Source organism: Herpailurus yagouaroundi, unplaced genomic scaffold (assembly GCF_014898765.1).
Source record: "Herpailurus yagouaroundi ecotype Mexico unplaced genomic scaffold, PumYag 569, whole genome shotgun sequence".
Classification (NCBI taxonomy): domain Eukaryota; kingdom Metazoa; phylum Chordata; class Mammalia; order Carnivora; family Felidae; genus Herpailurus; species Herpailurus yagouaroundi.
The window spans coordinates 7956256-7968358 of record NW_024412786.1 but is presented as its reverse complement, the minus strand read 5'-3'; the positions used below and the strand labels follow the sequence as shown (position 1 = coordinate 7968358).

The following is a 12103-nucleotide window of genomic DNA, read 5'->3' as shown; positions in this document are numbered from 1 at the left end:
CGCTGGGGGAGACCCAGCAGGACCGTCAGCAGTCGAGATCCTGTTTGGGCTGTTTCTTCTCTCACCCGTCTGTCCTGTGCCCCAACAGCACCCACGCGAGAGCCAGGCCTGGTCGCTAAGCGGGGCGCAGACAGGACAGAGGCCTGGCTGAGGACGCCCAGAGCCCTGCTCTCCACGGCGGTCTCTGGGACGCCGGGCCGCGTGCTCTGATGGAGGACGCGGGTGGGCCTGGGGCAAAGTGCCCACGCCCCAGACACCGTGGGGGGCGGGGGGCAGCTGGACTGGGGGGGAGTCGGGGCCCCCGTCTGGGACCCCACAGCAGCCTGGCCCAGAGAGGGCCTTGGCTGCATCCCTGGGGCCACCCCGTCCCTCCCGTCACCCCTCCTCAGCCCATCAAGAATGTGCCCGCTGTCGGGGGAGTAAAAATAGAAGCTGACACTTCCCGGGGAGGAGGGTGGACCTTGCCTCCGTCTCCAGACACGTCCCCCACATCCGCGCCTCCTCAGGCCTCCTCCTCTGCTGTTCCTATACTTGGTAAGGGGCCTGCGTGGGCACGGCCCCTTCCCGCCTGCCCCACATGCCCGGCCACCCAGCCCCTGGCCAATGGGCTGCTGGGAAAGATCAAATGTCACTATAACATGAGGGCGTGAGCTGAGCGGGCAGTGCCTGAGCCGGTCCTGTCCACAGGGAGCTCTAACCCTTCTCTCCAGACTCAGCCACAGGTCGGTATGGCCCAGGGCTGGGCGGGGCCGGCCCGGCATTTGAGGCACGTCTTGGGTCCCGGGGTGCTGAGAGGGGCCAGGCCGTCGTGTTCGCACATGTCTCAGCTCCGAGCGTGGCGGCCTGGAGAGCCCACGAAGACAGCCCAGGGTCCCAAGGGTGCTGGCGCAGAGGGCGATGCTCTCTGGACGTGGGGGAAGCCACTCTGAATGGGAACGCGACAGCCGGGGTGTTCCGAGGAGGAAGGTGGGGGCTCCCTGGAAGGAACGGGGCAGAGGGCTGGACAGAGGTGCCCAGGAAGGGCGCTGCCCACAGCCCCGAGGGCCCCCGGGCGCCGTTTCCTGCCCCCCCCCCCCCCAGCCCCGGCCCATCTGGGCCTTTCCCCGGGGACTCCAATAAGCTGAGGGCACCAAGGCCAGCCCCTCGCACAAGCCGGGGGTTCTTGGCCTCAATCAGTCATTGCCTCCAATCCTGGCATTTATAGAGACGAACACGTCGGGGGGCTTGTGTAATTCATCCCCAGGGGCAGCTCCGTGAGGAGGGGAGGCCGGGACCCTCGCAGCCCCAGGGGCACCTCCCAGAGGTCAAGGACAGGGGCAGACGGGCCCAGGCAGGGGGCGCAGTGGGGACCTGGGCCTCTGTCCTCGCAGGGTGGAGGGCATGCTCCTCAGGGCCCCACCCTGCTCCTTGCCCTCCCGCCTCCCCCTGCCCCATGCCGTGGGCTCAGCTGCCCTCCTGACTTCACCCAGACCGGGCGCTCGCACCTGCTGGTGTCCTCAGCCACCGGGGGAGGCCGGGCCAGGAGCCACTTCAGGATACGGTGGGGGCCCAGCCGGGGAGTGGTGACGCGGCCGGGGGCCCACAGCCAGTGAGGACAGGGCCTGCCGCCTTTCCCACCCTATCTCGTCACCTGGGAAGGAGAGAAGGGGGTATGTGTCCCCAAGGAGGTCTGACCTCAGGGGCTATTTTCACTGTCAGCCCGCTGAGGGATGGGCTTCCTTCCCCGCTGTCGAAATGCTGTCCCTGCCCTCTGGCACCCCCCACCTTGGCCCCTCCCCGACAGACAGTGAGGTGAGGGGACAGAGCAGCCCTGCGATGTGTCCTTCAGGGCTCCCCTGGCCAGAGGGGCAGGAGAAGCAGCAGCTTCGCCCGGGAGAGTGAGACTTTGCCAGGGGCTTGCAGGCACCCTGCCTGGGGATACGGGGGTCCTCCTGGGCACCCCCTCGGACACCGGCCCAGAAGGCAGGAAGGCAAGATGCGGGAGGTCAGGCGGGCCTGGGACACCTGCGGGGGCTGGCGGGGAGCTGGCCAGGAGGAGACCTGAGCTCCGCGGCTGCCCTCTCAGCCCCCCTCCCAGCGTCTTGGGTTTCTGGGCAGAGGTGTCTTGGCTGATTTGGGTGCCTATTTCTGGACACCTCAGCTGCCACTGGCTCCTTAAAAATAACCGGCCCCTGGGCTCAGGCCACACCAGCCCCCACTTGAGGCTGCCAACAGGTGTAGGGCCCTGGCCGGGTCGAGGGGGGGCCAGCAGGGCGAGGCCCCGGGCTCTCATGGAGCCTCCCATCCTAGAGAGTGGCCCCCGGTGGGCTGGGGTGCTGGGGACAGGGCCCACGGGGAGAGACGGGGCCCGGGAACAGGGAGAGACCCCAGCCGTACACGAGGCGGGAGGCTGTAACCGGAGGGGGCGGCCGAGCCCTCTTCCAGGGAAGAGCCACGCGCTTCCCCGGGCTGGGGTGGGGGGAGCAGGGATCTGTGGGTTAATTCTGCACGGAGCTTAAATTGCTCTGGGAAAATTAACATTCTTGACAGAGGCTTCGGAAAACTGTTCCCACCTTAGCGCCGTGATGCTCAGGCCTCCTCGGATGATGAGCTTGTGTTTTCTTATACGCAGCTCCCTGGGGGGGGCACGGTTATTGTCTTCCACTAAGCTGTGATATGTTGTCATGAACTTTGTGTTTTAAAACCCCGGGCCAACAGTGTGATACAGCTGCTCAGAGCGTTCCCAGGCCCCGGGCCGCCTCAGGCGTGTGCGGCGGCCAGCTCACGGAAAGAGGGTCCCTGAGCGCACTGGCCTGGCGCGGGCCGCACCTGCACACGTGAGCTTCCCTGCAGACATTGACAAATTCAAGAGCGTCCGAGGGGCCTGGGAAAGCAGGCCGGGGAGGGCCAGCCAGATGGGGCCTCCACTCCGTTCGCGCTCGGGCCCCGGGCTGGGGGCACGCGGCCGCGGCCAGATCCCGTCCCCGTGAGCTCGGGGGGGAGGTGGGGAGACGAGAAGATGGAACGGCTCGTACGTTCTTGTGATTTGGAGAGAGGGGGCTGCACAGGGCCCTGGGGGTGCCCAGGGCACCCCAGAAGGAAGACGTGGGGTCCCTGCAGGAAAGCATCAATGGGGGAAGGGAGCTTGGAGCTCACACCAGGAGAGGTGTCACAGGGATGGCGGGGGCCAGGCGCACACACTGGGGGAGCTGGGCTCTGTAATCTAGGGGCTCCTGGGGAGCCCCCCGACCTCGGCCCAAAGGCACAGCCCATCACGAAGCGGGTTTTGAGTCCGCGTCAGCAGGGTTTCCCTGCTGTCCAAAGCAGCCTAGACGCCCCTCCTCGGGGAGTGCTATACAGAGGATGTCGGCCCTGGGTGGGGGGTGGACGCCACGACCTTCCAGCATCCCGTCCAACTCTGCGATTCCAAGCTCCAGGCTGGAGCCGGGGCAGGAAGGGGGGCAGGGTGGGAGCAGAGGCCGGCGAGGAGGGCTGTGGGGGCCTGGTGAGGAGGCCCGCCCAAGGCCGGACACTTGGCCTCCACCCTGTCCTTGGACGTCCCCTCACACCCCCAGCCCTAAGAGCCCAGCGCTCGCCCACGCCAGCACTCCTAGACCAAGGCCTTCCTGACTCTCGTCTTGGTCCCCTCCCGCCCCCACAGAAACAACCCTCCCACCATGTCGGACGAGGAAGTGTGAGTACCAGTCTGAGTAGCTGCCCGCCCCGTGTGGGCCCCTGGACCTGAGCTGTGTTCAGAGGCCAGAGGACCTGCTGGTGTTTGTTACGAGCCGCTGAGTGAAAGCCCACCTCACCCGTTCTCTCTCTCTCTCCCCCCCCCCTTCTCTCTTTCTTACCCTCTACCCCCAACAGTGAGCAGGTGGACGGTAAGTGTCAAACGGTCTCCTCTCTGCGTCCACCCCAGACGGAAAGCTCACGCTTGAGGCAGGCCCGTCCAACTGTTGACAACGTGGCTGTCCTTGGGGACCCCTGGCGGGGAACCCCAAGAAGCGTCACGGTCCGCGGCGGGTGGGACCCCCTCTGAACATGGGCTCCCCACTCCCGCCCCTGCGGCTGGGACCCCCCTCTTTCTCCAAGATCATGTCCCCGAGATGTGGTCACATGAAAACCCTGCCCCGTATGCCCAGCCTGTCCCGCTGGCTCTCCGGCGCGGCATCCGGGAGGGGGTCCCGGGCCCTGGCCGCCCCTTCAAGCTCACCCAGCAGGACCTGGGTGCCCCAGCACCAGATCCCCCAGCCCTGCGGGCTTTTCTCCCCTGGAGCTGGCAGTCTCCTCGGGGCCCAGGGACCCCCGGTCCCCATCCTCAGGGTTCCGGGGCTGGGGCAGCTGGCTCCGGGCCCCCCGCCCCCTGCTGACACGGCCCCTGTGTTCTACCCCATTGCAGAGCATTACGAGGAAGAAGGTAACTCTGGGAGCCCCGCATGCCCCCCACCCCGACCCAGCGGCCCCGCCGCCCCTTAGCTCAGAACCTCTGCTTGCGGCTCGGCCTCACCCGCACTGGACTTCGGCTCCCGGAGCCTGTCCGTCGGTTAACTGTGTGTCTCATCATTAACTACTCTCCGATGTCCCTGCTGACCTCCCATCTCTTAATCCACTAATAGAAAATCCTTCGTTCCTGCACATCCCCGTGGTGCTGCAGGGACTGAGCTGACACGTGCCGGTTAAGACTCACCCTCACCTACATCAAGGGCCGGGTGGTGCGGACCCTGCTTGTCCCTCTCTCTGTCTCCGTCTCTGTCTCTCGCTCTCTCCGTCTGACTCTTTCTCTCTGCCTCTGTCTCTCTCCCTATCTCTGTGTCCCTGTCTCTCTCAGCATCCCCGTCTTGGGGCATAAGCTTCGGCCCGATCTGGAGCCCCCTCCCTCGCTTGGGCTGGCATCTGGGGGGGAGGCCCGCGGTCGTGCCTGGGTGGGTGCGGAACAAAGGGGTGCCACGGCACCCGGGAACCGTGTGGGAGGCGTCCCCACACCCTCACCAGGCTGGGCCGTGAGGCGCTCTGGGTGCTATGTTCTATGTTTTGAACATGTTTTGAAAACACTTCGCTAGCCTAACAACGTAAGCAAAACGTTTCTTTTTGTGCCAAAAAAGGTGGAAAGACTCCTCTCTGAGTGGGACGCATGGTCCTGGGGAACTGCCCCTTCCCCAGCGAAGGCTCCCCTGCCCCCCATTTCCGCCAAAACCCTCCCACACAGACACCCCCGTGTTGGGGCAGGCGGGCGGCCGCGGTCCCACGACCCCAAGGAGGCAGCAAAGGGCCCGAGGGTGCTCACGGGACAGAGGCAGAGTCCAGGCCCAGGTCTCCCGGGCTCACCACCTCCAGCCTGGAGCACCCACTGCCCCTTCTCCCCGAGGGCCCCTCCCACCACTGCTCATGCTCCCCCCTAACGACTGTCCTTGCTTCCTCTCTCCCTCCTGTCCCGCGGCTCCCACCTCAGAAGAGGCCCAGGAGGAAGGTAAGTGGGGTCCAGGAGCCCGGCCCCCGCGACACCCTCAGCCCTCCTGCCACCCCGCGTGTCCCCACCCCCTAAGGACGTGCCGTGTGCTCTTGGCCTAACCTCTCCTCTCTCCTCCCGCCGCCCGCACGCCAGGCGCCCCTCCACCCGCAGAAGTCCATAAAGAAGGTACGAAGACACAGGACTTCTGGTCCCCATGTGGGGCCCGGGTCTGGCTGGAGCCCACGCAGGGCGGGGGAGAGGGCGGGGAGGCAGCGAGGTGCCAGCCAGCAAAGGACTCCCACATGTGGCCCTAACATCACCCACTAACCTTGGCCAACGCTTAACCAGAGAGGGGGGGTCCCCGGGGCCACGCACCCTGTGAGAGGCAGGGCTGCCGATGGGCCTCAGGCCCCCCGGCACAGGGAGACCGGGTCAGTGGAGGCCTGGCCTCACCGTCCCTGGAAATATCCCTCCCCTGAGGGTGGGTAACCGAGAGCCCACGGCCGAATGTGACCCCTTGACCGGGTCGGGGCCCAAGCCAGAGGGCGGGTGAGTGCAGGATGATGGAGGAACAGCCCATCATCCCCCAGCAGGGACACTGTCACTCCCTGGCCACCCCTCCGCCATGCCCCATGGGCCCCTCTTCAGGATCCAGGTGCACAGCGGCAGGGTAGGGGACCCTGTGCCCGGATGGGCGGGCTGAGCAGCCGAGCGTGTCCCTCGGAGGCTAGACAACAGGGTGGTGGGTGCCCTGCTCTGGGGCCGGCGGGAGGGGTGACCCCTGGGCTATAGGCCCTGCCCTCAGGACTCACGCTGCTACCTTACCAGGCCGCAGCCAGAGGCTGCCAGCCCCCGTCAGCCCCTCCCGGGGGGCAGAGGACAGGCGGGGACCCCAGTGTCCCCCACAACCAGGGGTCTGCCACTCCACCCTGAGCCCTGCTCCCGGCAGATCAGCGAGGCAGGGACAGGATCGGGGAGGTGGGGGGCGGCAGTGCCCATGAACGCTGACGGTGCCTCGCTGGCTTCCCGCATGCTCCCCGCCCCTTGGCCTCGGCCGCTGACCCCCCGCCCCCCGAGTGGCGAACCGGTGTTTCCATTAACCTGGGATCCTTCCTCCTTTGACCTCTGACCCACGCGTGGTGTTGCCTCTTGTTCCGTGGCCCTCCCTAACCTAGAAGTTCATGAACCAGGTATGTGCCATGACTTCAGTCCCGTGTGGGTGCCTGTGCACACGCGTGACCACGTGCGGGTGTGGCCAGGCGCCCAGGGGCCGAGTAACCTACTCACAGTGTGGTTCTGCTGGGCCCCGCCACCCCTCACCTCTGTCCCCCTCAGCCTTTGCCGAGGCTCACAGCTGATTTTCTCTCTCCCCCACCCCCACGGTGCCGTTCTGCTGCTCCCGCAGAGGAAGTCCAAGAAGGTATGCCCTGCCCCTGCCCCCCCCCCCATCCCCACCCTCCCCCACTTGCGGCCCGTCTCCCGCCTCCTTCCCATGGGCTGAGGACAAGGTGGGAAAGGTTAGGTCCCGGGTGCTGGCTCCGGTAAGACTGACTGGTGGCCTACAGGCTTCCTCCTGGCCCCCTGGCAGACAGCATTCCGGGGTTGCGGGGATGAGGCCCTTCCCGGGCCCCCCGGCAGGCAGGTGGGGGTGGCCAGCCGGAGCCTGAGGGCAGAGCCCACGGCAGGGCGCTGGCCCCCAGAAGAGGATGCCGAGGTCCACTAGGACCCTCTGGACCCGACAGGTTCTGGTGGAGAAGAGCAGAGGGGGAGAGACAGGACAGCGCCTCGCCCTGCCCCAGAGAGCACATCAGAGAGGGGGCGTCAGGAGGGGTGAGGTCGAGGGGAGGGTGGGCGGCCACATGGGGTGAAGCGGAAAGTCAGGCTGGGGCCCCAGGCAGGATGGCGGTGACCTAGAGCAGCCGGGGGCCTCGCGTGCAATCAGGTCCCACATCCCACCCAGCACCTGGGTGGGGGCCAGACACACCCTTGGCGGGAGGAGGCCCCCGGGGGGGGGGGGCCGTGTCGGGGTGGAGGCCAGGGAGACGCGGGTTCGAGTCAGGGGCCCGAGCTGTCTGCAGTCCCTCCCCTCGGCGGGGCTGCGGGGGCCTCCTGGCTGGGCCTGAACCCTGAGCACAACCCTGAGCACGTCTTCTCTTCTCCGGCTTCAGAGAGGCTGCCCGGGGCGGGGGGCGGTGAGGGGTGCTGACCCCGGGCTTGGTGGGCAGATGCTGGGCTGCCCAGGTACAGGGGTCTGGGGAGCAGTCCTGCAGGGGCTAGAGGTCACCAGGTCACCCCGGGACCTACCTTGAGACGGAGAGTCAAACAGGCAAGTGGGAGCGGGGTGGGGGGGTGGGGGGCTCCACCTGGGGGAGCTTTGCAGCACAGCCCCCCTAGCTCTGGGGGGCAGCCCCGGGACCTCTCCAGCTGGGCCCCCAGAGAAGGCAGACAGCTCAGAGGCGCCCCTTCCCTTTCCTTCTGCCCCTTGGTCAGTTTCCTGCTCCCAAAGCACCCCCTCCTCCTACCCAGTTTCCTCCACGCTCTCGGCCCCCCACCGGGGTGCCGATTGTGGGTGTGTGGCAGGCTCCTAAGTACCCCGGGTGAGCCCAAGCCGAGGGGGACACCTGGGGGTACGCCAAGTGCACGTGCAGCCGGACCCCCCACCCCCACCCGTGGTCGGCCAAGGGCACAGGCAGGGGAGCAGGTGGTCAAAGCCGAGTTCTCAGCCCGGCCTCTCTGGGTCGTGCAGGCTGAAGGCAATACGGTGGACCCTTCATCTCTCTGAAGGGCCCAGAGCGGACAGCGAGGCACAAGGGTCAGGCAACTGTCAGACATCTGCAGACCCCAGGCTGTGTCCCCGCCAGCCGGGACCTCCCCAAGGCCGGAGGCGGGGGACGGGGTGGCCAAAGGAAGCAGCCCCCGCGGGAGGGCAGCCAGGCCCAGGCAGGCAGGTCGGGGAGGGGGGTAGCGTGGGGACTGGAGATCTCAGCGTGGATGGCCCCACGGCAGGCCCCCCCGAAGCACCCACCCTCAGCTGCAAGGCTCCCAAGTTAGGGAGGGTCTCAGCTTTCCCAGATGGGCTCTGCCGGCCCCGGTGGACGGACTCAGAGAAGCCAGGGGCTCAGCCTGCCGGGGACGTCCGCTCTCCACCAGGCCTCCCCATCACGGCCGCCCTCAGCTCCTGCGTCGGGTCCCCAGACAGCCAGGGCACTGGTGGGGTCCGGGTGCTGTCCCTGGCTGGCGTCGGCCCCCACGGCCCCCGTACCCTCGGCCCCCGCCTCCCCAGAGGAGCAGAGGGAGGGTGAGGGAGGCAAGGGCCCCTGGCCGGACCCTTAGAGAGGACACACTGGGCCTGTACCCCTCTCCCTCGCCCGCCTGTCTGTCTTCCTCCCGACGGCCAGGCCGGCTGCTCGCATGGCGTCCACCGTGGGGCACGGCTGCCCGGGCCTCGCACACGATGTCCAGTTCCTATTTCTGCCCGGCACAGAGGTGGGGTGGTCAGAGGGGACCAGGCGCCTGGACAGGGGGTGCCTCCTCTCTTCCTCCTCGATCCCCCGAGGACGCCGTGCCCCTGGAGTCCGTTCCCCCCTTCCTCCCTCGTTCCCCCTCCCGTGCCACATCCTGGTCCACACGCCCGAGCTCTCCTCCTGGGACCCCACAGGGACTTTCTCTTGCTGCTGGCGGGCAGGCCTATGGGTGGTAGGCTCGGCTGGAGGGGGAGAGGCAGGCGGGCGTCCAGGCAGGAGCCCCCAGCCCCCAGCCCCCAGCCGGGTGGCCCCAAGGGGCCTGTGGGCAGGAGCAGGCCACCGGGCTCATCCGGTCTCTCTCCCCTCTCCCCATGCCGGCGCTGCGGTGTCCAGAGGAGAAACCGAGACCCAGGTGAGTGTGGGGCCCGGGCAGGGCTGGACACCAGGGTGGGCCGGAGGCAGGGGGCACCTGGGAAACTGGGGTCCCGTGGAAGACAACGCCTTTGGGCTCTGTAGGGGACGAAACCCCAAACCCCTTCGAGAAGGTGGCTGCTTCTTTGCTCCCTGGTTGGGTGTTTAAAGCTCTAGGCATCTGGTGAAGGTCCTTGATGAAAATGGGGTTATTTGGTGCCTTCCCCCCCAGGCGGGGAGCAGAGACGATCGCTGGGGGTACGGTGGGGCGTCCCCACCCATTCGCCCTGTGTGGGCAAGGAAGGCTTGCTGTAAGAGGAGGCTGGGGGGCCAAGGGAGGACGGGGAGCAGGGGGTCGGGGGAGACAGGGCAGAGAGAGGGAGGCACAGCGGAGCTCCCCTCTTGCTCCCCGGCCCCCACTGCGCGCGGCCTGCGGTGGGGTTCTCCCGGCCCTAGACGTGAGGCACCCTTGAGAGGGGCCGGAGGGAGGGTCTTGCCCCGTGGCCCCTTCAGAAGAAGACCGCGAGTGGACCCACCGCCCCCACTGGGGCCTCTGGGGAGCCATCGTCCTGGTCTGGATGGTCTTTCCCTGCTTTGACCTGCTTGTGAGCATTTCAGGGATTTGTTTTTTTAACCCAAGTCCTCACCAGCACGTGCCCGGGGTTCGCGCCCACCTGGGGAGCGCTCCGGGGTCCGGGGGGCCGCGGCGCGCTCCGGGTACGGCCAGCATGTTCCCACCCGCTGCACTTTATTTTTCTGCTATTTTAAATAAAGCTGCCGGGTCACGAGATATTTTCTAGCTTTAAAAAAATGTTTGTGTTTTCATTATGAAAATAAAACACCTCATTAAAGAAAATTTGGAAAATACGTAAAAGTCCAATGAAGAAAGAAAATCATCTATAACTCTCCCCGCCCGCCAGCCAGATTGCGGGAAAAGGCAGAAAAGAATTAAAGCCTTACTTCTTCCTGCTCTTTCCATGCATAGGGCTCGGAAAAAAAGATTGAAACTCTGAGCCGTTTTTCAAACATCGTACTGTCTATACAACCTTCAATTCTGCTTTTTTAAATTTTAGCACTATTCATAAGTATTTTTCCATGTTTTTACATAGCCTTCTTAAATATTTTGAATGGCCACATAATATTCCATCAATTGGACAAACCGTAATTTCTGGAACCGTTCGCCTTCTGCGGGACATTAAGGCTTCCCCCAATATTTTACTACCATAAATAACGCTGGGTAGAAATCGTTTTCTGTCTTTCGGGTTATTTCCCTAGGCCACATTCCCAGAACTAGAATTACTGGGTCAAAGAGTATGAACGTCTTTCAGGCTTTTGACGTCCGTTGCCAAATTGCTTTCCACGGGGGCCGTGCCAGCGCGGGCTCCGACGTGGACGTGAGCGGGTCTGTGCCCCACGCTGCCGCGCCCGGGGACACTGATGGATGAGGAGGGCCTCTCGGGGCCGCTTCTGCTCCCACGCCTCCGATTACTCCGGGAGAGCCTCTCCCGCGCCCTGCCTCACTGGCCGTCTTTCTTACCGAGACCTGGCATCGTGCACCTTCTGCCCATTTATCTAACGGCAAAGGCGTCTGCACGTTTTCTCAGCCATCGGTTTGCACAAGGATATAAGTCTTCTCTGTACTCGCTGAAAATATTTTTCTAGTCTGGGTTGGGCTCCCCCCACCCCCCTTCCAATTTTTGCTTTTTTTTTTTTTCACATACATAAGTTTTTCATTTGCATGGAGTCGTCTGGCCATCTTTCCCTTAGCGGGACCTTCTGGTGCTGCCGAGCTTAGAAAACCCTCTCCTGTTCCAGCATTTGGGTCCATATTCAGACCCACTTTCTTCTGTGGCTTGTTTTAAACAACTGTTGCTGTTGTCATAACTCTTTGCTCCATCTGGAAAGCACTGGGGGGCAGGGCCCGGGATCCGGGGGCCTCGTTTCCTCCTCAAACTGCTTTCTGTCCAGCCCCCTTTCTTTGGGTCCCCAGGAAGACAGTTTAAAGAGGGGCCGGAGACACAAAAAGGGTCAGGATGGCCGTTCCCGACCACAGAGGCCAACGCCCCTCAGGGGTCTGCAGTGGCCAGCCTGTGTCTGGTCTGGCCTGCCTGCACTTCTTTGTTTGAGAAAGAAGGAGAGAGTGCCCTTCCTGGACAGACGGGGGTGAAACAGCCCTTTCGATGTCCAGATGTTGGCAAAACAGAGGGACGCAAAGAGGCTGAACTCTTCTCAAAGGGGTCAGGCTGCTCTGGGGACAGTGGGTTACACGCCTGACCAGGACACGCACACTTGTCCTCAGCTGTCACCCAGGGGGAAGGGTGGGAAGGCCAGACCCCTGGTAGGTCTCTACCTACCCCTGCTCACAAGCCTCTCTCTCCTTCAGACTCACTGCTCCTAAGATCCCGGAAGGGGAGAAAGTAGACTTCGATGTAAGTTTATGGGACCCGGATCAACATGGCCTCCATTCTCAGACCCCCCCCAGCTTTCAGCCTACAGACAAGGCCTGGGAAGGTCATCTGCTCTCAAGCAGCCAGAGCCAGAACCTCCTGGTTCCAGGAAACTCTGCCTTAATTTATTTCTGGACCAAAGGAAACTCCCACAGTGTCAAGCATCTCTCTTCCCTCCTCTCCCATCCACCCACCCATCCATCCACCCATCTGTCCATCAATCTGTCCACCATCCATCTACCCATCCATCCATCCATTCACTCATCCATCCACCCATCCAACCACCCATCTGTCCACCATCCATCTACCCATCCAACCATCCATTCACTCATCCATCCACCCATCCAACC

General features: G+C 64.4%; 1 protein-coding gene across 9 annotated transcripts in view; it reads left to right on the top strand.

The window, feature by feature from the left end:
• Window positions 1–619: 619 nt before the first annotated feature.
• Window positions 620–12103, top strand: part of TNNT3 (troponin T3, fast skeletal type) — a 16293-nt gene continuing 4809 nt past the window's right edge. For 2 of the 9 annotated variants that reach the window (XM_040465748.1, XM_040465749.1), the window contains exons 1-10: window positions 620–722; window positions 3641–3673; window positions 3850–3863; window positions 4382–4399; window positions 5432–5449; window positions 5603–5617; window positions 6607–6621; window positions 6837–6851; window positions 9289–9307; window positions 11690–11735. In XM_040465748.1, coding sequence (XP_040321682.1) covers window positions 3657–3673; window positions 3850–3863; window positions 4382–4399; window positions 5432–5449; window positions 5603–5617; window positions 6607–6621; window positions 6837–6851; window positions 9289–9307; window positions 11690–11735 — 177 coding nt within the window. In that variant the 5' untranslated portion in view covers window positions 620–722; window positions 3641–3656. The remainder of the gene's footprint in view (window positions 723–3640; window positions 3674–3849; window positions 3864–4381; window positions 4400–5431; window positions 5450–5602; window positions 5618–6606; window positions 6622–6836; window positions 6852–9288; window positions 9308–11689; window positions 11736–12103) is intronic. The other 7 variants (XM_040465755.1, XM_040465756.1, XM_040465750.1 and 4 more) reach the window with 6 other exon arrangements.